General features: G+C 37.9%; 1 protein-coding gene across 4 annotated transcripts in view; it reads right to left on the bottom strand.

Annotated features, from left to right (window-relative positions):
* DCLK1 (doublecortin like kinase 1) overlaps positions 1 to 27,415 on the bottom strand; it is a 246,895-nt gene that overhangs the window by 79,807 nt on the left and 139,673 nt on the right. For all 4 annotated transcript variants that reach the window (XM_032678139.1, XM_032678135.1, XM_032678136.1 and 1 more), the window contains exon 5: positions 1,919 to 2,035. In XM_032678139.1, the coding sequence (XP_032534030.1) occupies positions 1,919 to 2,035 (117 nt within the window). The remainder of the gene's footprint in view (positions 1 to 1,918; positions 2,036 to 27,415) is intronic.

Here is a 27,415-nt window from a genome sequence, read left to right as displayed (position 1 = left end):
CCCCTCCTTTTCTCCAAACTAGACAAGCCCAAAGTCCTTAGCTGCTCCCTATAGGACATGCCTTCCAGCCCTTTTACCAGCTTTATTGTACACTTCTGGACACATTTGAGTACCTTCACATCCTTCTTAAATTGTGGGGCCTAGAACTGCACACAGTGCTCAAGGTGAAGCTGCACCATTGTTAAATACATTGTGATAATCACCACTTCTGACTGGCTGGTATTTGACAAATCTCAGGATGCAGTTTGCTCTCCTGATTCTCAGGGCATACGGCTGACTTGTAGTGATCCTGCTGCCAACCAGCACCACCAGATGCCTATCTGGAGTGTTGCTCTCCAGCCACTCCTCTCCCAATTTATACCTGTGCCCAGTGTTACTCCATCCCAGGTGTAGAATCCAGCATTTTTTCTTGTTAAATTTCATCCTATTAATTATCACCCAATGCTCCAATCTATTTAGATCCCTTTGTAAGGCAGCTTGTCCCTTGAGAGAGTCAACAGCACCTCCCAGTTTGTTAGCATCAGCAAACTTGTGAATGGTCCATTCAACTCCTGCGTCTAGATCATCGATAAAAATATTGAATAAAAGTGGCCCTAGAATTGCCCCCTGACGAAATGCTGCTGCTGACCAGTTGACAGGCAGATGTAGCCCCATTCGTTACAATCCTCTGAGCCCTGTCTTGCTGCCAGTTCTTCACCCAGGCTTCTACCAGTTGACAACCTGTTCTGTCAGCATCCCATACATTTTTGTAGGGCTTTGTCCAACACTTTCTGTAAGAAAACTTAACTGCAGTGTTCAAATGATTATGTCAAATAGGCAGGCCATGGACCATATTTTGTCAAATTAATATGTGCCTATTTCCTAAAAATTTATTTATAAGAAATTTTTGAGATGGTTACATCTGTCATCAGCACAGACCCATCTGAAATGGTTTGCATTCTTAATATTTTCCCTACACTGTTTTTTTGTTTCCATAAATGTAATGATATATTAATTATTATTGTGTTATAATGAAAATATTCCTTTTTTCCACCACAAGCTCTAAAATAATCTCCTGATCTGTTGCAGTGGTTGAATATGTAATGTATTCTGGTCAGATCTTTATAAAAGTGAACTGCAAGAAGTTAAGATTTACTGACCTACACTTCTCCAGCATTAAATTAAAACAGTACTGTTTCTCTCAGGTTCAAATCCAACATGGTACCACTTAGTCAACATAGCAAAAACGTTGCTAGTCCCATAGAAGTCCCATAAATTTGTTATGCACAGCAGAACAGCTATTTCACTTAGAAATGAGCACACACTGAACAGGAGTTCAGTGTCCATTACCTGTAGTCACAAATGAATATTCATTACAAAAGAAACCCAGAAAGAGTCTGTAACATTCACACACCAAACAAGGCCTCCCTTGCTAAAGTTTAATTTAACTCCGTTCCACCTAGCTACAAAGCAAGTTACTTGACATGTTTAAGAAAGAGCTACTCTGGGCTTGTTCCTCACAATCGATACCTCATCCCATTACCTCTTTTCAGGTTTCTTTATTTCAGCTGTTCTTAGGATGTGTAGGAGGCAGATTGCCTACCAGCCCTGCTACCCACATCTATGTCTCTGCGTCTCATTGTGTCTCATTGTGTCTCTCCCACTTTCCTCCTTCTCAGAGTTTATCCCTCACTGGGCTGTTCTGATCACCATCTCCCCACAAAGACCTTATTTGAATTAAACCACCATGCCAGAGTATGACATAAAACACTGAAGTTTTATTTTGTATTGGGAAGACACTTGAGAAAATAAGTGAATTTTACTATTAGTTGTTTCATACGTACATTTTTCCACAGAAAGGTGGAATTCTAAGCGCATTGCCCACTGTATTGAAAGAGAATGCTTGCTGTTGTTAAGATAGATTGCTTGCTTGCTTTACCTGAGCTAGTAGAAGCTGGAGACTTGCTGCGTCGGGATGGGCCTGGGCTCTTGGTGGTGCTCCTACGTGAAGTTGATGCTATTTTGGTATAGGAAGTGGATTTCACCACCCGACATTCTAAAAGACAAAGAAACTGCATAAGTTAGAAATTAAGAAAGTCAGCAAGATTCTGTAACAGAAAGAGCACTGAAAAGTGCAAACATTTTGCCCACGCTTGTTTTCATTCACCTTGAGGAGTTTTATGAGAAAATATAAAATCTGTATAAATGACTCCATTAAAATCCAAGTACAGTATGTACCATATCCCAGACAAAGAACTACTGCAGTAATCCAGACTTTTAGATACCATGGTTACTGCAGGTAATCAGAACAGCTTAATTTAACAGTGCTGAGAATACACATAAAATTTCTTTGCTTTTGAAGATTTCGGCATAAACAACGCAGTGATTTTTTTTTGTAAACAATCCAAATGCAGTGTAAGCATTTTTGTCAGTCTAGGTAGTTTCCTCTAGAAAAACCGGAAGGCTGTTTCTATGTATCAAAATGTTAAGATGACGCAGGTGTCTACCACTCATGAAAGACTTGAGGAAAGTGAAGCAGGTTTGTTGCTTCTGCTTAATCCTCTAGTGAGCAATAGCACACATTGTATAGCACATGCAATTCATCACAGGTTGAAGGAAATGGCACTACTTGCTCATAGGAGAGATCAGTAAAATCAATGAAGAAGCGAAACTGCCCTCCCACTTGAGAACACTACAAGATGTTCAGGTTAGAGTTTATATACACCCACACATCTCTGTAGGCATCCTTGCATTACGCCTGCAAAATGGTTTTTGGCCCGAGGATGAAAGAACTTAGTGTGCACAGAGCTGATGTCTTGCACTCCTAAATGGATACTAGATTAATCACCAGACATATTATACACTTGGGAAAAATAAAAGATTTCCACTTCTTAGCCAATATACAATTAAAAGTCTGCAGCAATGTTTATACTGTCTTCACCTGACAATGTCAGTACACTTCACTTGCTTAAAAATACATCAGTAAACATTTAGTTCTGTATCAGACCTGTTTCCCATTTTCTTCCCATGGTTAAGGTTCCTCAACAGAGGTTAAGAGAAATAAACAAGAGTTTTTTCTTCCTAGTCAGAAAATACCGTGTACAAGTCTGTACATTATTTAGTCTTCACAGATCAGTGGAGCCTGTAACATAGTTTAGACAGACTAGAGAACAAAGGAATAAAATTGAGCATAACTAATTAACTTACACATATCCACCAGAGAATGATGTCATGAAATTTATTTCTCTTGGCTGCCCTAACTCTCCGTCTTTCATCAAGCTGCTGAAGGAAATAGAAGCAAGAACTGCTGCGTTACTGAGGGAACATCCAGCACAGCCGAGAGCTGAGAGGACAAGAGAAATGCCTTGGTCTCCCCAAAGAAGCTTTTCTTCCCAAACTCTGCACATTCCTAATGCCGAAGAGTAGCTAATTTCTTTCTGTTTACATTTTATGTGATTCACTGATAACTACTCTTGTTGTACACTGAAATGGAGAAAAACATTTACTCTATGAGGAAATCATCAATTGAAAACAGGAGGAATCAGATAAAAACTCTCAATTAGATGCCATTGGGTAAATACAGCAGTAATCTTACATTGATGTATTGACATAAACAGTTGCTCCAGAAACCATGTACAACTTGAATGTAAACAGGTTTTTTACCTTTCCTCTAAACAAAAATGTAAAATCTCCAAACACCTAACAACACTTGTCTGATCTTGTAAAACTACAGTGTAATCCTGTTGTGGATTGTGGGCCTCATTCACAGGAAACAGTCAGGAAGGGAACTGCATATTCTAATGGTCAACAATCAACAAGACTAAAGCAGAATGATTCAACCAACCAAAACGCATTAGAATATATCATTTGCTCCATAGAAAAACTTAAACAGTACATGAAGAAAGGAGCTAGTTTACTAACATATAAAAAGCTTTCCTATTTGCAGCACATAAAGAAAAATACTTAATCTATATCCCTCTTTTGGAATTCATGCTATGTACTAAGCTTAGTTCTCATCTTATTACAAGTATTAATACTCATTCAAATTCTCTCAATACCTTATAAGCACCCAGAGTTAGAATGAGGTTAGAGAGAAGATTCTGCATTTGAATGCATATTTTCTCTCATAACATTGGAAAGAACCAAGTGGAAAGTGGTACAAAAGGAAAGGAGAGGCAACTAAATGCACATCAAGTTTATCTTTCCATCCTACTCATACAATGCTTTTGAGGACAATACTCAAGACAGCCCTTATACCATTTTCACCCAGCCCACTCAGAAACAAAATGAAAATAATTAAGAAAAAGTAATTCTTAATCTGAGACTTTGTCAAACATGGGCAAGAATCATGTGAATGACCTGAGGCTAATAGCATCTTATCACCATCTTCCTTATCTTCCAGCAAGAAGTGCTCGCATACTATGGAGGGATGTTAACAATTTTGGGAAAGAGGGAAGCTGGCATCTGGCTGCACCCCTTAGGGCATTTGACTACCCCTCACTACTGACGGTCTCCTTAGAACGGTTAAAGTTCGGAGTGGTCTGCTGTGGTGGGTTGACTCTGGCTGGACACCAGGTACCCACCACAGTTGCTCTATCACTCCCCTCCGCAACTGGACAGGGTTTTATGAGTTGAGATGAGAACCAACAGAGATCACTCACTGAATACCATCACAAAACAGTCTGAACTTGGGGACATTAACTGAATTTATTACCAACAAAATCAGAGTGTAGGATAACGAGAAGTAAAATAAATCTTAAAAACACCTTCCCTCCTGCGCTCCCTCCTTCTCAAGCTCTACCTCCTCCCCTTGCAGCAGTGCAGGAGACAGGGAATGGGGGTTGTGGTCAGTTCATCATAAATTATTCCTGCTGCTACTCAGGAAGAAGTCTTTCCCCTGCTCTAGTATGGGGTCTTTCCACTAGAGACAGTCCTTCATGAACTTCTCAGATGTGAAGATGTGTCTATCCCACAGACATAGTTCTTCACAAATTGCTCCAATGTGGGTTACATTTCTACAAGGTGCAGTCCTTCAAGAACAGACTGCTCCAGTGTGGGTTCCCAACAGGGTCGCAAATTCTACCAGGAAACCTGCTTTGGAGTGAGCTTCTCCCTCCATGGTCCACAGGTCCCTGTCAGGAACCTGCTCCAACACAGGCTTCCTATGGGTTCGGAGCCTCCTTTTTGGGCATCCACCTACTCTGGTGTGGGTCTCCTCCACGGGCTCCAGGTGGGTCTCCACACTCCGACTGACCTCCCTGGGCAGCATGGAAACAGCTTGCTTCCCTGTGATCTTCACCACAGGCTGCAGGGGAATCTCAGCTCCAGTGCCTGAAGCACGTCCTCCCACTCCTTCTCCACTGACCTTGGTGCCTGTGTAGTTGTTCCTCTCACAAATTTTCTATTGTCTCTGCCCTGGCTACACCTATATCTGCCCAATAACTTTTTTTTTTCCTTCTTAAATATGTTATCACAGAGGCGTTATCACCATTTCTGATTGGCTCAGCCTTGACCAGCAGTGAGTCCATCCTAGAGCTGGCTGTCATTGGCTCTGTCAGACAAGGAGGACGCTTCTAGTGGTTTCTCACAGAACTCACCACTGTTACTCCCCCCCGCTACCAAAACCTGGCCATGGAAACCCAATTCAACTACAAATCATCCCGATGGGCTACATATAGACCATGATCCGTTATTTGAGTAACCCCACACCTCTTGCAGCCAGCTGAACTTTAAACCTCTACCCACAGAAGCAGAAACACAGATGATCATATGACAATTTGAGAAATGAACAAGCATCACAGGATCGTAGTATAATCCAGCTTGGACACAAGAAATTCCCTATTCCAGTTTCCAGCTCAAAGCTTGAAGTAGCCTCCCACTCATAGTCCTGGCCCACTTGGGGTCACTTCAACTGGAGGAATGTGGCAGGGCATAAACAGTGCAGGAGGATCTTGGAGAGCATCAGCGACAACTTCTGTTCCAAGTGACAGAAAAAACAGTGAGAAGAGATGCTCTGGTCACACTCAAAAAAGGAAAGACTGTCCTGGAATGTGAAGGCCAAAGGCAGCCTTGGCTGCACTGACCATAAGATAGTGGCGTTCAGGATTGCGAAGGGACCGAAGAAGGGCAAAAAGCAAAACCACAATTCTGGACTTCAGGCGAGCAGACTGGGGACTCTTCAGGGATCTGCTTGGAAGAATCCTACTGGATAAGGCCCTGGAGGGAAGAGTGACTTGAGAAAGCTGATTAATATTCAAAAATCAGCTCATCCAAATTCCAGCACAAACCATTTCAACAAGAAGGAAGCTGTTAAAAAATGTCAGGAGATCTGCATGGATGAACAACTTGCTCCTGACAAAATTCAAACATAAAAAGGAAGCATAAAAAAGGTGGAAGCAGGGACAGGTAACCTGGGAGGTGTATAAAGTAAGTCCAAGAATGCAGAGAAACAGTTAGGAAAGCCAAAGCTTAACAAGAATTGAATTTGACGAAAAAAGTCAAGGGCAATTAGAAGGGCTTCTTTACATACAGAGGGAACAAAAGGAAGACTACAGAAAATGCATACCCATTGCTGAGTGAGACAGGGCCTTGGTGACACAGAACATGGAAAAGGCTAAAGTACTGAATATCTTCTTTCTCTCAATCTTTACTAGCAAGCCTGGTCTTCTGGAATTCCAGGTACCAGAAACAGAGTGAAAGCCCCAAGAAAGGAAAACCTACCCGGAGTGGAGGAGGATCAGATTAGAGAATACTTAAGCAAAAGAGACATGTAGGTCCAAGGGACCTGGTGGGATGAACCCTGCAGGTGCTGATGGAGTTGGCTTATGTCCTTTTGAAGTCACTCTTAATAATCTTTGAATGATAATGATGATTAGTACAGCCATTTGAAGAACCAGCAAGTCTCACTCCTATCTTCAAAAGGGTCATAAAGGAGCACCCAGGGAACTACAGGCAGATCAGCCGCACATCAGTCCCTAGGAAAGTGACTGCGAAAGTGAATTTCAAGGCACATTAAGGACAAGAAAATCATCAGAAGTAATCCGCATGAATTCACCAACAGGAAGTCATGCTTGACCAACTTGATAACTCTCTGCAATGAAATAACTGTCTTGGCAGATGAGGGGAGAGCAGAGGATATTGTCTACCAGGAGGACTTCAGTGAGGCTTTCAATGCTGTCTCCCATAAAATCCTCATGGACACACTGCTGATGTACAGCCTTGATAAGCAGACAGCAAGGTGAAAACTGGATGAATGGCTGAGCCCAAAGAGTGGTGATCAGTGGCAAGATGTCCACCTGGAGGCCAGTAACTAGTGCGGCACCCCAGGGGTCAGCACTGGCTTTAGTCCTTTTCAATGACTGCATTAATTACCTGGATGATGAGGCAGAGTGCAGCCTCAGCAAGTTTCCTGATGACAAAAAACTGGGAGGACTAGCTAATAACACCAGAGGGTCATGCTGCTATTCAGGGGGATGTTGAAATACTGGAGAAATGGGTGGACAGGAATCTCATGAAGTGCAACAAGGAGAACATCAAAGTCCTGTACCTGAGGAAGAACAACCCCAGGTACCAATATATCCTTAGGATTCCTTTAGCTGGAAAGCAACTCAGAAGAAAAAGACCAGAGAGTCCTGGTGGACACCAAGAGGACCAAGGGCTAGCAATGCAGTCTTGCTGCAAATAAGGCAAATAGTATCCTGGACTGCATTAGAAGTGTTGCCAGCAGGTGATTCTGCCCTTTTACTCAGCACTGGTGAAACCACACCTGGAGTACCGTGTCCAGTTCTGAACTTCCCAGTACAACAGAGATATGAAGGTACTGGAGAGATCCCAGCAACGGGTCATTAAGACAATTAAGTGACTGGAGAGTCTCTCCTATGAGGAAAAGCTAAAGGAGCAGGGACTGTTCAGCCCAAAAGAAGAGAAAACTCAGGGAGGTTCTTATTAATGCTTATAAGCAATGCAGAGTGCAAAGATGGACTCAGGCTCTTTTCAGCAATGTCCCCTGACAGGACAAGAGGCAATGGGCACAAAATGAAACACAGATTTTGTCTGAGCTTTTTACTGTGAGAGTGACAGCACTAGAGAGAGTCTAGAGAGGTTGTGAAATGTACATCCTTGGAGGCATGGTCCTGGGCAAGCAGTTCTAGGTGATCCTTCTTGAGCAGAGGAATTAGACCAAATGACCTCCAGAGGTCCCTTCCAACCTCAACCATTCTGAGATTCTGTGATTCTCAGGGCTTTTGCAGTTGTTTCCAGAAAATCCCCAAGGATGAACACTACCTGTGCTTCCTAGAAATAGATTTGCCTCCCTGGGCAAACCTATTCCAATGCTTGACTGCCATCACAGATGTTTTTCTTAATATCCAGTCTCAACCTCTTGTTTCAATTTATATCTATCACCTCTCATCCTCTTACTATGCATGACTATGAGGAGCCTGCCTCCACCACCTTGATGGAGATGAGATGCTACCCCATGGGCACTGGAGGCTATTGGTAGGTACCCCTAAAGCGATTTCCTTTTCCAGGATAAACAAGCCCAGTTCCATCAGTCTCTCAGCACAAGGCAAGTGCTCCACCTCCCCACCATCATGGTGGTCCTCCTCTGATTGCCTCCACTTCAGTGATGTCTTCCTTGAAATGGGAGGCTTTAAACTAGACACAGTATTCCACATGTGGTGTCACATGTGCTGAGTAGGGTTAGTTCCCTGTCTCTACTGAGTCCATTCCTGTTCATACATCTCTGGATGCTGTTAGCATTTTTTGCTGTCAGGACAACTCTCTCTTTAGTCTAAGTCACAGAAATGTTCTTTTTCCCTGTTTATAGTTATACAAGCCCTTTTGAGCTCAATTATTAACTTCTTTGGTACAATTTTCTTTTTCCTCTCAAAAATAATTCACAGGTCATGACATTTTAAAAGCTTACAGTTCAAATGAGCATATATTCTCTTTGCTTAAATAACTGTGAACCCTAAGGTAAATTTGTCAAGTGCCATGTTTCCTATAAGTTTAAAAGTTTACTCAAAAATTACATGGGCTACCATACATAAATGTTATGGTCTGTGGAGAACTATGTAGGAGAGCCTTCATTGCTGCACACACTAGGGTCGAGCAACTCATGTCTTCAAAGGCTGGGGCAAGACTAGTTACAGAGTCTAAAAGGACTTACAGTCTTGGGTAGAATGTAACCAGGCTGCTTATTGTAAATAGTTCTCAGCTTCCATGAACAGTATAAGCACACAATTCTGTTGTCACATTTAGTTTGTAAAGTAAAATTTTGCTGCAGGGAAAGATCCCACTTAGTGACCACACAACCACTGCTTGTCTCCTCAAAGACATTACCATAATCTGTCTGATGCTGTAGGAGAACTCTGTATACATGAATAAGAAATGAAAAAAAACAAACAAAAATTGCATGTTTTATTAAAACTTATTTTCTACACAGAATCTACACTGGTAAGGAAATAAATACATACCTTCTTCTCATCAACAGTATTTGGATAACTACACAGCGAATAAGCCATGAAATAGAAGAGTGGTTTTTCCCCAATTTTTTTTATGACAAAACTGTATCAAAAATAGATCGAAACTCCTGACAGAAGAGAGCTATACTGCCTTTCTCATTCCTGTGAGCGTGCTCAGCCAACAAGAAGCACCAAGTGTTTCTATATTATGTTCAGTAAGGAAAGAAATGCTTCACAAAACCCCAGTCCTTCCTCTCACCACTGACTGACTAAGATTAAAGGAAAAAAATGATAACACCCATGGTGACACGAGGCAAAAAAAGGTCGACTTTACAGTCTGATCACAGGTTTTATTGTTTTCCAACTCAGAATACAAGATAAATAAGAAAGTTTTTCCAGCCAAAACATCTCTCAATAAGATGTTCTATTGTATAACTACAGACAGAGCTACAAAGTGGGAGAGAGAAGTACAGACTAACAGCAGGGAGGCTAACAATGCAACACTGTAGTCCTTTTATAGTGTGGAATATTACCACAGAGGTCTGAGGCATTTATTGGACATTAAAAATAAGGCTGAGAAAAAAAAAAAAAAAGAAGAAAAAAAAGGAAATATCCCAAGGTTTCAATTTTGACATAACTGAGACACAGTAGTGACAAGATACGGTAAACAAAGTTACTGCGATTGCACAGTGGTGTCAATGACAGTAGGAACTGGTACAACTAGGACGTACCCCAACATATACTGTACTTGTCAGCTCTTAACTCTTCCTGTTGCCAAATGTATAATATGTAAGCATGAGGTAATTAAAGGATGCTAACACACAGAATCATAACACCTGCTGTCTCCAGTTCCTTGATGTTTCATTTTCAAAATGCTACATTAGCTTTTATACTCATTAGATTTTACAATGGTAAGAAAGCAGAAGAGAGTAACTAATCTGCAATAAATGTATCATAAAATGAACAAATTTAATGTGTTTCTAGTGAAGACTATGAGAAGTTATTTAAATTACCAGGAGATCAAAAAGGCTTACTTGTCATCTACTCAGAAGTTGACTGTATGGCCTTTATGAGTTCTTTCTGGGCAAAAATATCACACTCTGCTGTGTTTTGCTTTTCTTTGAGGTCTATGTGTAGGAAATAGATGTTATATTTTTGGTATCCCTGACAATCTGTTTCTCTAAGACAAGAACATTTAACTTGGTTTCAGCAACAGCTGTATCCTACAGATAAGCAAGAAAGGAGGATCAAGGATGTCTTAGTTGTTGGTAAGCCACTTTACTGTAAGCCTTAGGCTGGTACCTTTTACCACTGCTTAAAGACATTAGCATCACTAGCAATGTCCTCAGGCCAATCCGTAGATCATTACCCCAAATGCAGTACCAATTTTCATTTTTAATTTTAGGAGTAATTTGTTCCATGTTGCTTATTCTTAATGCAGCTAATAAGATTTTACGTTTCAGCTGCATTCATGCCTTCAATTAATACCAGTAATCTTGTGTTTGCAGAACTAAGTTTCACTCTCTTCAGCAAAAGGGAACTGGTACCATCCTGTCTAGTGGCATTGATACACACTGCAATTCACACTACCCTACCAATAAATGGCAGCTATGACTTGTAATTACAACATATTCAAAAGGGTAACTATCATACAGTTTCCACAAATGAAAGGGATATAGAGCGTTTCACAGAGGTTTAAGTAATTTAAAATCTTCTATCGTCATGGTTGTGCCTACTTCAATTTTGTTCTGCATGTCTTCCTTCAGTGTGTTCCTGATGCAGATGGACACTGATGTACGCGTGGAATGCAAAACCCTAAAGTTTTTATCCCATGCACTAAGCTATCTGTCACTGTAAGTGCATGGGGTTTTGAGATATCTTCTGATTTGATTTCTTACCATTAACTGGTCCTCCACTCATGATAAAGATTAGGAATACTGTCTATTTCTACTGTGTGCCAAATATTTGTAGTAGCAGATACCGAAATATCCATTTTTTTTCTGCCAAGAAATATACTTTCATTGGAGTATAAAAATATAGAAACTGTTGGATTTTCTTTCAGTGAAAAATCATTCTCTAATTCTGAAACTCGCTAACTATCCACTAACAAGACAAAAACTATATACGATAAAATACAAAAAATTAAATTCATCTATGCCTTATTAAAAATTAATAAAATAGAGAATCTTGAAAGGTCTTAGGAATACAAATAACTTCACCCAAGCTAAGAATGCTTCCAGATGTATGTACTACCCCAAAAATGTCTTGTTAAGTTAGAAATAAGGAACGTATTTGTGCATTCACACATTATCACTAATATCTCATTCTGCTCTAATGTATAACCTTCAAATCTGAATTCAAATGTTTCTAAATTCACTGAAGTCTAAGTATTCACCAGAAGAGGGAAATAAATGGATTGTATGTATAATCAAAATGTTGCTTCAAGTATTTCCTACTTTTTCTTCAAACATGTTCCAGTCTTAAAGGCAATGTTGGGAGGATAGAACTCCTCTAGTACTGGAGACATAAAAATATGATTCACTCCATGGTCCTTCTGCAGTCAATGGAATGTATTAATTTCTGTGACCTATCTTAGGAACCTGTAAGTTCAGAATGAATGACTATATATTATTACTTTTAACAGGAAATGTCTAAGATAGCACAACTGATTACAACTGCAAACAATTGTACTATTTTTATTTATGGCCTCAGCATTATTATTCATGAAACAAAGAAAAGTGTTGTGCCTTTGCTTATAGCTTTCATTTTCTTTCTGTGACAGAAGTTTGTTCTCTGCATATGTAGTCTAACAACAAGTATCTCTCAAATACCCTTGATGAAACCGGGGGGAAAATTCATCACTGAAGCGCCTTACTTTATCTGTACAGTTTGAATGGCATTTTTCTTGGCATTGTTTTATTCATGTAATTAGAGATGAAATGAAAGGATGGTACAAATTAATTAGTTTAAATATTAACTATTAATATGATGAACTATTCTGTTCATCAACATCAATGGCTTGCTCTCCTGTTCAGCACAAAAAGGTAATATTATTATATTACCTATTAAAAATAATCTTGTTCTTTACTTTGAGAATAAACAAGCCTCCTATCCAATTCATATGGTAAATATTAACATCATTGTAAGCACCAAGTACATTTTTTTTTTAATTTCAGTCTAAGTGAAGTGTCAATGTTGCAGTTCAACAAATTCTGGGGTTCTGGTATTATTACTTGCTGTCTTAAAAGTATAACTTGTTTTCAACTGTTTTCTAGTTCAAATTACTCTTTTGAAAGTTTACAAGTCCAAGCCCTTTCCACAGTTAGAAATGTAGATCCTCGTTTGCAGAACATCATCCTCACATGGAAAGCATTATCTTAAAGGTATTATGGAGAAACATCCATTCAAACCAGTTAACTTTTAACACATTTCAACCAGGTCTCCTGAAGTTACAGATTTTTTCTGTGTAACTGATTTGTGGTGAGCGAGAAAATATGTAACTAAACTGCCCTACTTATTTCTGCTTTGATTTTTCTTTCAAGTAAATCTGCCTATTTATAATGCACTTATCAGTCTAACTACTTTATTGTGCAGTGTTAAGTTTTAAACGCCTTTTTTTTTTCCTTCAAAGAAATAAAATATACTATGCTGGGATAAAGATTACAGTCACAACAATTAAGCACAAACCAAATTCCCATGGCTCTTAGACAGCTAATTAGTTAGATTAGCAAGGGGTCTTGCACAAAGTAAGGGATATACAAATACAAATTATCCATTAAAAAACCAGATGAATATGGAAAGCCAATTGTTGTATGGGGTTTTTTTTTTCATTTAAATGATCATTAAAAAGACTAACTGCAATCAGTCAAACAACACTATGTTAGCAACAGCAAGATTAGAAGACAATACACTAAGAAGAAAACAGGTTATAGAGAATTCTTTGATAACGTTTTCAAATTAGCAAGATGTGAAGAATATTTAGGGATACATCTGAGACAATCTCTAACTATCAGACACTGTTTTTTTGAGAATTGTGAAGGATAAGTAAAGATCCAAGAGAAAAAGTCAAAGCAAATGCCTATCTTTAAAACTGGGACAAAACAGAAAACTGGGAGTTGCAGAAAAGACAGCCTAATTTGAGATTATTGAAAAAATTATTCAGAGGGATGATATAAAGAAGACAGAGTCAGGCTTATTTCCTTTTGATTTATGGCAAGACATGAAGCAATGGGCACAAACTGAAACATGGGAGGTTCCCTCTGAAAACACTTTTTTAACTCTGAAGGGACCAAACACTAGCACAAGTTGCCCAGAGACGTGGTAGAGTCTCCAGCCTTGGAGCTATTCAAAAGCTATCTAGACAGGATCCTGGGCACCTGGCAACAGAGTGACCTCCAGAGACCACTTCCAAACTCAACCCTTCTCCGCCTCTGCGACAATACAAAGCAATAAAGGAAACCAACCATTTGAAGCTTAAAAGATATTAAAATTACATGTAATAGCCTAAATAGTTTTGTCAAGAATAAACTGCGTCAAAGTAGTCTTTGTATAATAGGATAATGGGTGGGACAGTAGAGATTATAAGTTTTTCTACTCAGAATCTTGAAACTCAAGCTGCAACTTAAGAAGATACCATCTATAGAAATTGCTTTTAATATGGGTATTGGAAAAGCAAATTAGGGTAGTTACCAAAGGGTTTACTGTCAGAATAAGAGAGAATGAGTAGAGGAGCTCACCACAGTTTTATTTCTGAGCCTGGTACTAGTCAATATTAATTTGTATTAATAAGATTAGTATGCATTTTAAATCTGGAGATGACAGTACCATAGTAAAGCTGTAAGCATTGTAGAACAACATAAATGGTATTTAGAAGTATCCTGAAAACTGAAGAAGTCATCAGAAAAACCAGGTAAAACTCAGTAAGTCCAAAATCCTAGAACCAGGAAAGAATCAGCAACAGAACAAAGGTTCAAGCCATCTCACCACATGAGTCAGATGCATGAATGCTAAACAGTAGTCCTGCAAAGAGAGATGTAAGTTTTGCAGTGGGTCACATGCTGAATCTGAAGCAAACTACTACAGCAAAAAGAATCATCATCCTGCTGAACAGATACACTCTGTGGAGAACATCTGAATTATTTTGTTCTCCACAGGGCTACTGCAGTGTTAGCTAACACAGCAAATCCGCTTTTGTGTTTCCCATTTAGAAACAAGAGTATTTCATTATCAGAGGATTGAGAGAATACCAAGAAATATCACAACTCAGGGAAACATGAGCAGTGAAGGATAACTAATAAAAATGGGATCTTTAGTTCAGAAAAGAAGTGATGAGACAAAACAGCAGCCTTCAATACTTAACAGATGGCCAAAATGAAGAAATACTAAATTCTTACTATTAGTTGTATCACAAATAGGACAAAGAAGAGTAATCTTAAGTTTCCAAAAGGTAGGTTAAGTCAGACATGAGGAAACACGGTTTTAACTGCAAGGATAAGGAAGTAGTGGAACACATCACGTGGAGGACTTGTTGAATTCCACTAACTACAACTTCACACACACAGGTTAGCTAGAAACCTTTAAAGTCAATTTAGGTATAGGTCCTCTCTTGGGACCTCTCATATTCCTTCTAGGATTCCTTTGATTAAGTCTCCCTAGTATGACTCATAGAAGGTATTCAAAAGTTTTTTTTACTGTCAGTACTTCAGCCTGGATTTAGCTGAAAGATAAGTAAAGGAAGAGAGGCACACTAATGTAAAACTGAGTGAAAGTCAAAGAATATTTTAACAAAGGAGAAGTGCTTGCTTAATGGGTGAATTAAAATCATTATCATTTCCTGAGTGGGGTGACTATTAAGATATAAATCTTTTATTTGTCTGCAAAAGCCAGACTGCTTAACTTTGAGAATTTTTCTCATAGGACATTAGCAAAACTGGTATCTCCAAAAAAATGCAGGTTTTCTCCTTCAGAGACAATTCAGAACCTTGTTGGCTACTATTCTCTCATACCATTAGGATGTATGTGTATTTCCTCAAAATGAACTATATGACAAAACTTTATACTGAGAGAAGACTTCATGGATTACATCCTTTTTTACTCTCACTGGACATATCTAAAGTGATTTTGTAATGGTAGAGTTGATGAAGAGGCATGGTTCTACCTACATCTTCCAAAACTCAATCTGAGCTCAAAACACTCCTTTCATTCTTAAGCCCATATATAGGCAGGTCCAAATGAAAAAACAAGACGAAAACAGAAACGCTCACATATTCTATAAGTTCAAGAAAAGCTGTCACTAAAAAAAAAAAAAAAGGATAGAAAGAGAATAAAAGCCAATCAATCAAAACCATCAAAACCATGTTAACCTACACCATCTTCTGAAGCACTCTGGACTATAAACATTTGAAGCAAGGATCACAGCTTAATATGCGTCTAATGCTTAAATGATAATCAGCAAGCAGTGTGTAGGTGGGGGGACAGGAGGAGTGCTAACTATGGATTGAAAGATTATATTTATACACATTCCATTGTTGAAAGTGATGCCTTAAGCCCCTAATGGTTTTATTTTTCTAATATTTGTAGGACTTGTAAGTTTTATAAGTAGGTTTTAAAAGCAGAAACCCTCCCTTCTTTGTCCCTTGTCCCTTATCCTTTTCCCTCTAGCACCCTTGTTTATACATTCCTTAACCCTCTTACCCCATTCTATCCTCCCTATATCACTTATAGCCCCAAATCTAATAGAAATGTTTAGTCTTTTGTCAAGGCAAGGCCTAGACAGTTGACAGAACAGCATATCTGGGCCTAAACCACAGAATGAAGTCAAAAATTAGGTAACTATGTACCCTTTGTGCTCTGATGATGGTGAAGGTGATGAAGTAGGTGGTCCCAAAATGCACCCCAGACCCATTTCAGGGGGTGGACCCCGGGGTGGTCCAGAGTAAAGGCCACAGGGTGGACACATCTGGGATTGGATGGATGGTATTATAAAATGTAACCTCTCGGGCACGGGCGCGCGCGTCTTGTAACATCTTCTGCCTTGGCAAATAAACCCTTTCTTATCTCACCCCTAATTAACTGCTCCGGGAGATTTTTTCAGCACCTAAATCCCACGGCAACAAAAGCAATGCTTTACATTCTACCTTATAAAATTACAGGTATCATTTATGATAGTATCTAACATTTCAGTGGATCATTGATTTTCAAATTATTTTTTGTAGACTTATTTCACTACTGAGTTGCACAAACTTTTAGACAAATCCAGTCTGAGTTGACCTTCTTCCATGAAATGAAAGCCACTATGACTGATAAAGTATGCTAAACCTAACAATGCAGTAGACATTTCATAGGAGTGTCTCATTTTTTTAATTCTCTGACCCATGTAATTTTTTGCACTGCAAGATGGTGTACAAGAAATATCTCTAGCCCTCTATCTCCTCCATTAATTTCAAAGACATTCAAATGTGAATGTCCATTACTAATTTTTTAAATAAAGATGATGTTCCACTATGTGTTTAAAGAGGGCTGTCATATGAGTCAAAAAACACTGGACTGTTTTGTAGCTGAAGTTGCACAGCAATTATGAACGATGAAAAAATAGATAATTTAACAAATTCTGCCATATTATTCTTTGTGAGTCAGCCACAATTTTCTCAGATATGTTTTTTATTTAAAGTCTTTCTTGTCTAAAGCATTCATTTAGAAGTTTGAGATTATTCCATATTTAAGAGTATTCCTAGTCTTGGAAAGGATGCAACACTGAAGCTATTTCTGAACAGATAAGGAACAGCTTACACTAAAGACCTAATGCAAATCCAGTGCTTACTAACTTAATTTTCTGTTTATATTCTCAAAAAGACAATTTCCTGTGAAGTCATTCAAATGTACTTTTTTTACAAAAAAGATATTTAAAAAAACCCAAATACCAAAAAATCAAAACACAGTTGAACCCATAAGTTAACTTAAGAAACAGGTTTATTCACAACATACTCCTGTCTCCCTCTAGATATTCTAAGAGAGAATGTGACTTGTTCTCACAAACTTAAGCATACAGATAACAATGTTGTTCAAAGTCACAAATACTGAAACAGACAACTATGCCAATGAAAAAAATAGTCTGTATAATTTCTAACCTCCATTCTTCCAGTATCTGAAATCTAAGAATATCTTCAAGAACATCATAAATCCATTTTGTAACCAAAATGTAGAAATATTGAAGACAAAATATCCTTGCCTTAACTTTCCAATTTGCTTCTAACCTCCCCACAGTTTTGTGTCAGTCCCAGCCTCCCATATGTCTGTTCCTCCCACAAAAAAGCCTCTGCACTTTCTCTGACACCAACTTCTATGAATAGAAAGTTCTCTCTGAGGCAACCTGCACAAGGCAGCTTCCCTCTCTGTATGATCCCCTGATGATTTTATAATTTAACTATTGCAATTGAGATGATGTAACACAATGCAAAACAAACAGATGGGCAAGAGATATAAAGCATGGCCAGGCCAAAACTGGAAAACATCACTGCCAGAAATGTTGTTGGGCTTGCAGCTGCTGACATTGCTCCTGGGATATGTGCACACCGAAGCTTTGCTGGCTGAGGTTTGCAGCATGTGGTTCTACTTAGGTGCCACAAGCTGGGCTTTGTTTGCTTACTCCACATTTACAGGTGCCTGCATGCAAACCTATGGAGATAAAAGGTAATTCTGGATGCCAAAACTCTGTTGTGTAGATCAGACATGTTTTCCTATGCTGAAATGAACAAATGGGAATTTTTTTAATGAGGCATATTTACTTTCTGACTGCAGTGTAGAAATCTGGAAGTACCATCCTAGAGTTAACTTGAGTAATACTCTAAGAGGAGCTCGGAAAGGTAAATTAGCATACGCTAATTTCTGTGAAGCTGCAACAGACTGCTTGACTGTGTGAGAGTTTATTTAAATCTCACTTGGGCATCTCTAGTATTAACAGGACTTCTGTGATGGTATGGAAGAAAAATAATTAGTCCCTGTCAAATTTATTTCCTAATTGTTATATTCCACGCTGTTTTTATGTGACACAAGGTGCAGTTCATTAATTATATAAAAGCAGAGCTCTAGAGACATTGATTTAAGAAAAAGTAACTTAACAATAAAGAAATACCGGGAAAAATATACAAGCATTATAAAGATAAACAAGTGCAAAAGCAATGATAAAACCCAAGAGAACATGATGAATCAAACCTTCAAGTACTTTGATTGTTCAGCCTCAACCCATCATGCTGTAGGATTTCAACTGGGCAATGGTGTTTCCACAGCAGCTACAGACTAAAGCCAGGAGCAAGGAAAGCTTTATGGACTGAGCTATACAATTTAAGTGACCAACTGGAACTGCTGAAGAAGGACACCAGGATCCCAGTTGCTTGAACTGTTTCACTCAAGCAGTATCTTTTAAAGTAGTCAACTTGATGCACAAATTGCCTTACTGGTCAAAGATGAGCTCCTTCTCCTAATATTCACATCTGAGGAAGCCAAAAAACAGCTTTCTCGCAACTTAGAAGCCAAATAATCTATGTCCCTCTCACAGGTGAGAGGAACACAATGCAAACAGTAGTCTGAAATTAAGTATTGTAAATCTGAAATATTTATAGATACGAAAGTAATAGATATAGATGCAGAAGTAATGTTTTAGATAGGTCAAAAGCCATTAAAGGGGCAGAAAGCATTTTCAGAACAGCATGAGTACTGAATTCATACCTTATTTTCAGTAGAGTAGGATCTGTAGTATCTAAAATACCTACATTAACATCTGGGCTGCTTTGGAACAGGCAAATTCAAACAAAGTTTTTTATTTTGTTCATTATTTCTTCCATTCCTTCACTGAAATTTTTAGGGGGTAAATATGACTTTAAAAAAAGGGACAGGTAATAGAGGTATTCTGCATATATTTCCAAAAATCTCACTCTATTCTGACAAACTTGTAAATTACATACTGATATGTAACAAGGTAACACAGTAGAATTACATAGTTGTTATCTGCAAAATTGATCCACTTTCAGTAATTATTGAGGTGTCAGAACACATGAAAGGAATGGATTGATGAGGCAGGAGGATATAATGACCCACATATATTTTATTAAGGCAAAAGATTTTTTCTGGCTATTGATGCAAAGATGATAGCAAAATTTACACAAATGCTCCCAAAACTAATCAGAGACTTAGAGGCAGAAGACCTCATCAGACACAGTTCCTACTCACAGGCCCCTCATCAATGATTTAATATGACAGAGGGGACTGCAGCTTCATTATCTGGTGATATTTTATTTATTCATATTTAATTACTGCATATCATAGCAATTTGAAATTTGACTGCATTGCAGAAGACAAGGGAAGGAATGAAGCTGTTCTACTGGCTATACTAACACATCTGCTTCACAGACCTACAAGGATTCACTCAGCCACAATATATAATAAAAGTGAAAAAACACTTATATTCTACAAATGAGTTACAAATTCTCCACATTAAAACTGGGTGAAATAAACATATATGTCTTCAAAATTCATGTAGTGGACATGAAGAATTCTATTTATCTTCACTATAGGCTGAAAGCGTTTGGGCCAAAATCCCCAATTTAGGTGAACCATGAGGAGAAAAAAAAATGATGGCAGAAGAAAAAAAAAGAGTAACATGACAAATTAGCAGAACCAAACCTCTCCCCCAGTGGGAGGGAGAGGTGAAGGCCAAAGGGTAGATTAATCTTGCTATATCATATGGTCTTGATCTTAAAAATTTCTCTGCATGTTTAGCAGAAATCACACGCACAATGGGGAGACTTTGAAAAGATCAGGAGCCAGAGCAGATTAAGATGAAATGGGGCCAGATCCAAAAAGCCGTCAACCTCCCACCCTTTCCTGCAGACTCCCATGTGGGCAGGAGATTGTTTCATGGCTCCGAAGTGCTCGTCTATGCTGAGCTCATTGATGAGTGCTCTCGCTCCCTGTGTCTCTAACAGAGAAGGAGTTTTGACTTCTCTTTACACAGCAGTATGAACTGCAGCTGTGGACACGCGTCTTTGTAACCCCTCTTACTTTGTGGCCCCAAATTACTGTGCAGAACCTAGCTGATCCAACCACACTAAAAAACCAGATCCACACCTAACCATAATAGATATAGGATTTTTAAAAAGCAAAAGAAATAAGAAACGCTGTTATCTATTTTAAACCAGTAATTTAAAAAAAGAAGAGGGGATCGAGCAGATGATCAGGTTACTGCAGCTTACCCAGTTGCTGAGTGTCAGCTGAGTCAGAGCAATTATCTGCATATATGCATGGTAAAAAAATGAGTTAATGCAACATGTCTTAGCTGAGCCTACAATAGAAGAAGATTAAATTTTGTGCACATGCACAGTTTCTACAGCTGAGCTGATGTGCGATTACTTTCAAGCTACTGAAATTGCTTGTATATGTGAGCCTTAAAGTCTATCAAACCAGCAAATAAAGAATTTTAAAAAAAGGAATTTAAAAGGTTATAAAATAATCTATTTATTTAATGAGTGACACAATGACAAAAAAGCAAGAAGGACCCCTAAAAGTTATAAATGCTGTTTTAACAATTGATCTGAAACCTCAAATGCATTTGTATTGAAAATTATTTTACTAATTTGCTTTTAGAACAGCTAGGTGCAAAAGCATATGTTCATTCACATAAATCTCACAGCAGTGTTTTCACTCTCTTTCAAGATAAAAGATAATTTGTTCCATGATTTACGATCTCACTGACTTCCCATATTGAATTAGGCAGCTGAAACAATCCCTATCATCCGGCAAATTATTATTAATATGGTAGCATACATATATACATTGACTGATTCTTTTTATTTGAATTCATGGTGGGTGAGGATAGCACAATAATTTTATGAGAGAGGGTTATACGTCCACTAATGACAAACTATTACAAACATCCACTCAGTACTTTCATGCAAAGCATGCCAAACACACACAAGTACATAATTCCCAGTTTTACACTGGCACAACTATTGCATTCTGTTACTTGAGAGAAACCTTGTGTGAATCAGATGCTGTGTTCTCCATTCTTCATTATGAAGAGCAATTCAACAGACACTTTTATAGCTGCTGCTGTAAACATCTACTTCAGTTCTCCTTATCTATTCCTGTTACTTTTCTCCCTCAATTTCCTAATTAGATGACTTACATTTGTTTACTCTTTCACTATTACCCTATAAAACTCTACCATTCAAGTTATTACTCACTGAACTAGGCAGAACTCTTTCTTCTTCCCCATAAAGTTTCCCTGCAACCATAACTCCTTGCTACTTTCCCTCTAATATTTAGACGTGCTTGAATGAAATGCATTGGCTTGTACTAATGCAATGCATGTGTTTACAGAACACAGCAGGCACATATTCCATTTTCAAAAGACATAACAAAGGAACAGCTATTTATGAAAGTTTCACTGTTTGTGTTTCTCACTTCCTCTTCACCCCCCACCCCATCCCAGAGTCCAACTAGAACATCTGGGTGAACTGGATTAAATAATGAACTCTTTGTTTGAAGAAAATTCACAGGAAACGTTAAACTTCTCTTAGGACAGGAAAAGTTACTGCATGGGAGCCAGGACAGGAGAAAGTCAAGGAGTCAAATGGAGAACTGTGGTTCTTCACAATAGAAATGTACATGTATCACTCAGATGTGTGAAGTTCTACCACAGACACCAGAGTCCTGGTGAAGCATGTAGCAGCAAACTCACACGGCAACATTGGGATCCTCTGTACCTCTTCTCCTTGAAGGAAAAGTCAAGGCTTTTGTGGGTGAACTGTAGGTCAAAGGAGACTACAAAGAATTTGGTCTGGTCTGTTATCTTTGTCTATCTCTGCACAACTTTCTATATGTCAATGTATTTCAATAGGGTGTATGCTACATTTTCTTTTGCTAAACTACACCACAGAGAGAATAAAGTAGATAATAAAACCCAGAGAAGTTATACAAGAGGTGTGCATTGTTTTTCCAGTTCAGTTTGGTGAGGAAGCTTTTTATACCAATAGACCTCTACGTGGACCCTAGGTTTAATACAATGCAATGCTTTTTATTACTATGGCAAATGAGCAATTAATTTCATTGTAATGTGAAGGTTAACTTAAATAATATGGAAAGTTCTCCGGCATAAATTTTAGATGTAAGCATTGGTTTATGGTTTTGATTTTTTTTAAATCTGCACAGATCCAGTCCCCAAAGTTAACTGTTAATCTTCTATATCTGGACACAAATGTATCCAACAAAAGATTTCTAGAGACATAGCTATCTAAATATTTTATGGCTCCCCTAGCAATTTGAAATGGAAAATGAATCTCTATGGAAGCAACAGAATTTGAGCACAGCAGTGTGCTGCTGATCGCCACATCTTGAGCATAAGCTATTTTTTCTTTATGTACGTAGGGGGTGGGAAAATATGTGGTGATTTTACTGTATTGGTACTATATAAGTGGAGAACACCTACATAAAGCAAAAGCCTTATGCCTCGCTTATCTAGACTTATTCTACAACCAACTAAGCAATAAAGGAGACAAGGGACACTCTTATCTGCTTTCTCCTTTTTCATCTTACATGGAAAGAATAATAAACCAGTTGGTTTAAGCTGTTATCAGATACAGGACCTAGACACTCACATTGTAAGACTCACCTCAAAAACTGTCAGCTGCATGACCCGAAGATGAGCCATGTTGCACACAGTAATGAGAACCCCTGCACTCATCCTAGTGAAGCTTGAGTTTGCCTAAGCTGGGTAATTTTTTTCTGCAAGTTCACCTGATCAAAAACCCAATAATTTTGCACCATTGTTCAAGTACACCAACATGAAAAACAGAGCTATGTATTTTGTCCTCAAATTCTAGGAAGCAATGCAGAGAGGCTGCAGCAGAGGATTCTTTTAGCATATGCATCAGTAAAGAAAATTTATTCTCAAAGCATGCTATAAAAGAAAACCAAGAAGTAATCCAGTCCTACCAACTTTTTTCCATCTTCTTTTACAAAACTGTCCCCCTCATTTCTTTCAAATTTCTGTACAAATATCAATTTTGTATCTGTACATCATACTGAGTACCCAAAAGAAACTGACAGCATTGGTTTAGCAGATAGCCTTCTTTTAATACTATATCTCATATCCTAGCTTTTATGATTTCCATAATTAAACGGCCTTGAGCTATTTTCCACTTTACATATATGATCTACAGGGCTAAATGTCTTAAAAGATGAAACAACAGAAAGAAGACTTTTCACAGTTTATTTCACCCTCCAAATATTTTTAGATTTTTTTTAAAAACAGCAGATGTTTAATATGCACACTTCAGTGCACATTCTCGGCTTGTACATCTTGACTTCAATTGAATTATTATGAAGGAATTATGACAATATATATTAGCTGATGATGTTTCTCTTGGATTGTATTTGACCATTCACAAACTTCCTAACAAGACTACCTATTTTTCCCATCTTTTCCTAAATAAATTATCCATATTTCTGCAATGAAAATTTAGGTTTGTTTTTAACTATGTTGATCTGATTTCTTTTTTTTACTCTGAACAGAACAAGAAAAATGAAATTTGGAAATCAGTCTTATTTAAGGGGTAGGAGTGCCTTAAATAACATATTAGACCATCAAAGTCAAAGCACAGAAGATAACAAAGGCCAATATAATTTGAGTTACAAGAAGAAAAAAAGAAAACATAGAAAGACTTTAATATAACAGTTTCTCCCATTAATATAAATATATATTCCTATAATTCCATTTTCACATTTGTAACAAATTAGTTTTTGTCAGTAAAAAGAAAGGAACACAGGATATTTTTGTTTCAAAGATCACTAATATTTTAAAATTAAATGATCTTAGAAATTACATTCCTGAGAAAATTCCAGGACACAGAAGCTTTCACTTAGTAACAGTTTTAAAGAATATCCTTAACTCAGGTAGAAACAAAAGTATTGTCTACCAGCATCTTACTACATCTTGAGGCTTATTCTGTCTCTCACCTCCCTCCCCTCTTCCCTAGGACTAGGTGGGAGTTGGTTTGGTTTTGAGACGATATGCTGAAGCAATAAGAGAGTAGGAAGAGAAACTGGAAGAGGAAAATACAGGACCTAATGGTGAAGAAGTTACTCTGGAAAGCATGATCAACTATGCAAAATCTGAAAAGGGTGAAAGAAAAGAAGATGCAGCCAATGCTTGGTGAACCAGCCAGGAATGGACAACTAGGAACCCCTGAGAAATCACATTTCATGGGCTGGAAATAACACAAGCAACACTGGGGCTGCAGCTGGATAGCAAGCAAATGACCACAGAGAATCTGAGAAGATTAAATGAGAGGAAGTCCACCAGTGCCAGCTGTAAGAACAGTGGTGTCCTGGATAAGGAGGAGTCACAGTGTAAGACTAGCCTTTTACATTTCCAAGTTAAGAAGACTGCAAGCATCATGTTTTCTAGTGCTATTCTTGTTATTATAGCAATTTAGCTCAATGTATCTTGCTTTTAAAATGACCTTTTCTTGAAAAAGCTATCTAAAACTTCTTCCCCTCCAAAAAGTTCAAAAATATTTTAATAATACAAGTATTTCTTTTCTTTATTTTTACAAAAAACAGCTCATACTTCTAGGTCTTGACAACATATTAAAATTTTTTGAACACTTTCATAGAATTCTTTGACATAAAAGATGTTCAATAAATTCTACTGTGTTGCATTTTTTTCTAATTTTGTTTTGATGATTTAGATGTTCAAACATCTCCAAGCACCTGGCTTCTGTGAGGATTTAAATCCTCAGGCTAATGATTGCAGGATAAGTCCTAGATGGCACATTTGCATCATTATGCAGACACCATGCTTTACTGATATCCCAATGTAAAACATGCAATGCTTTTCTTGCTTTGGTAATTAGTACCACTATTTAAGATAATTTTTTAAAATAAAACAGCAATTTTAAAATTTTGTACTTCTACTGAAGTGCATGTCAAGAGATGTACATAGAAACACCAAATTATTCTTTTCTGTGACTCATATTTAGCATATTGCCACATTTAAAAGGTAAGATATTTGGTGCCAAGAACTTTTGTTTCTTCACAGCTCATGTGTATAATGTTGCCTACACCACATCATAAGCCCTCTTTTCTACTGCAAAACACATTACTGAGATTATATTAAGTGGAATATTACAATTCACTTCAACTGAACATTCAGTTCAATGTTACAGTTGAAGCTGCTTGACACCTCCCATTATAAAATGTTATTTACCAGTTGCTTCTAAATCTTCATGAACGCTTTAACTATGGATTGAAATCTTCCATGTTTATTGTCTGTCCTCAGACTGACTTACCCAACTTATAAGTCCTCAACTGATTCCCAAAAAGTTAAAGCAAGTTAGAGGAAAGTTTATTTGTCAGGTTAAAGAAACTAGAGGAAGCAGGACTGGAACTTCCCCCACACCAACTGATTCCATAAAACTTCTCTCTAATCAGGTTCAGTTTTTCAGATTTATACAGCTATGCAGAAAAACAACAGTATGGCAAAAATACAAACCTCTAGAAGTGTTTTCATGTGATTAAAAGCCTTCTTTAGAAGTCTTCAAACCTTACAGAGATACTTTCTGAAGAGCCTACCTGCATCATGGAAGATCCATCTCCCCTATAGTTTCTGCGCACCGCCCTCACGTTTGGGTGGGCCATGTTGTACAACCACCACTGAGCATCTCTCACTTCGAGCTATCAAGTGAGAAGCAGGACTTCCTTTCCAATTTTCCTTTCTGATAGTCTGAGGCTATGGTTGTTCCATTAGGGAAAGGAGACCTGGAGACTCACTGTTTCATATTCTCATTGTTGTCCTGTAAGGGACGGCAGAGGAAGGAGGAAAGAGCCATGCTGAAGCAGTGGGGGACCCAAAGAATGATGAATTAAAACATAGTCTGAATTCGCTAACGTTTGTGAGTCTGATTTATTTAATATATGCACAGTACCACTGCATAGTGGTTTAGACTTGGAGAGGTTTTTCCCTTTTCTTTTTTTTTTAAGTTGAAACATTTTACTTGAATTTTTTCATATGAAGAGATGTTTAGAAATAGTACAATTTTACCAAATACCAAACACTAAAGAAACAAATTACTTCTAATCTTAAAAAAAGCAAAACAAAACCTAACTGCAAAAAGATCTTCTGATAAGGCAAGTGCAAATCAATAGATCATTGAAGGAATAAAATTCCCAAACAATGGAATCTGTATCCTGGTGATTAAAGTTTTATTCCCATTTGTGTACGCATACACTCATATGTCTATCCAGAAGGTATTTTTAGTTCTTTCCTTATACTGTATCTACCCTTACAATAGTCCAATTTTAGCTATTTCCACACATAATTTCTATTTCTGCCTTTCTCTAGCACAGACCACTTATTACTGCTCAGTTGCTTACAACATGAGGGTAGAGGAAAACATGTGAACTAATTGATTCCTTTGGAGAAATTTTGAAGATAGAGAAGGTAGGCTAAAAATTTTTAGCATGAAATTTCTTGAGCATGGAGCTCCAATGACTTCTCACCAATATTTCTAAATAACATGTATTATCCACCGTCCTGTGACAAGGTGAGCCAGCAAATATGAGACCACTTTCCTTGGGCAAGAGGTTATATTCTAAGGCAGCACAGCTTCAACACTGTGCCTAAAGCACACCAGTAACTGCTGCACCACATTTGATAATCTTTTGGCCTCTTACAGCACAGATAATATATGTAAATACTGGAAAAATTAGCAAGAGTTTTAAGATGTATAAACCAACATCTACTTAAACAGAATTCTTCTAACACCCAATTTAACTGGCCCCAGACAATTATGCTTTTATTTTGCCCGTTTATCTGTGAAGTTATGGTTTCTAGCTAACCTATGCATTGTTTTATACCCCCAAAGATCAGATATTTAAGTCTGAGATTTTAATTAGTGCTCTGTGACTTTGAAAACTCC

The sequence above is a fragment of the Chiroxiphia lanceolata genome, chromosome 2, assembly GCF_009829145.1.
Source record: "Chiroxiphia lanceolata isolate bChiLan1 chromosome 2, bChiLan1.pri, whole genome shotgun sequence".
Lineage (NCBI taxonomy): Eukaryota > Metazoa > Chordata > Aves > Passeriformes > Pipridae > Chiroxiphia > Chiroxiphia lanceolata.
This window is presented reverse-complemented; position numbering and strand designations above follow the sequence as displayed.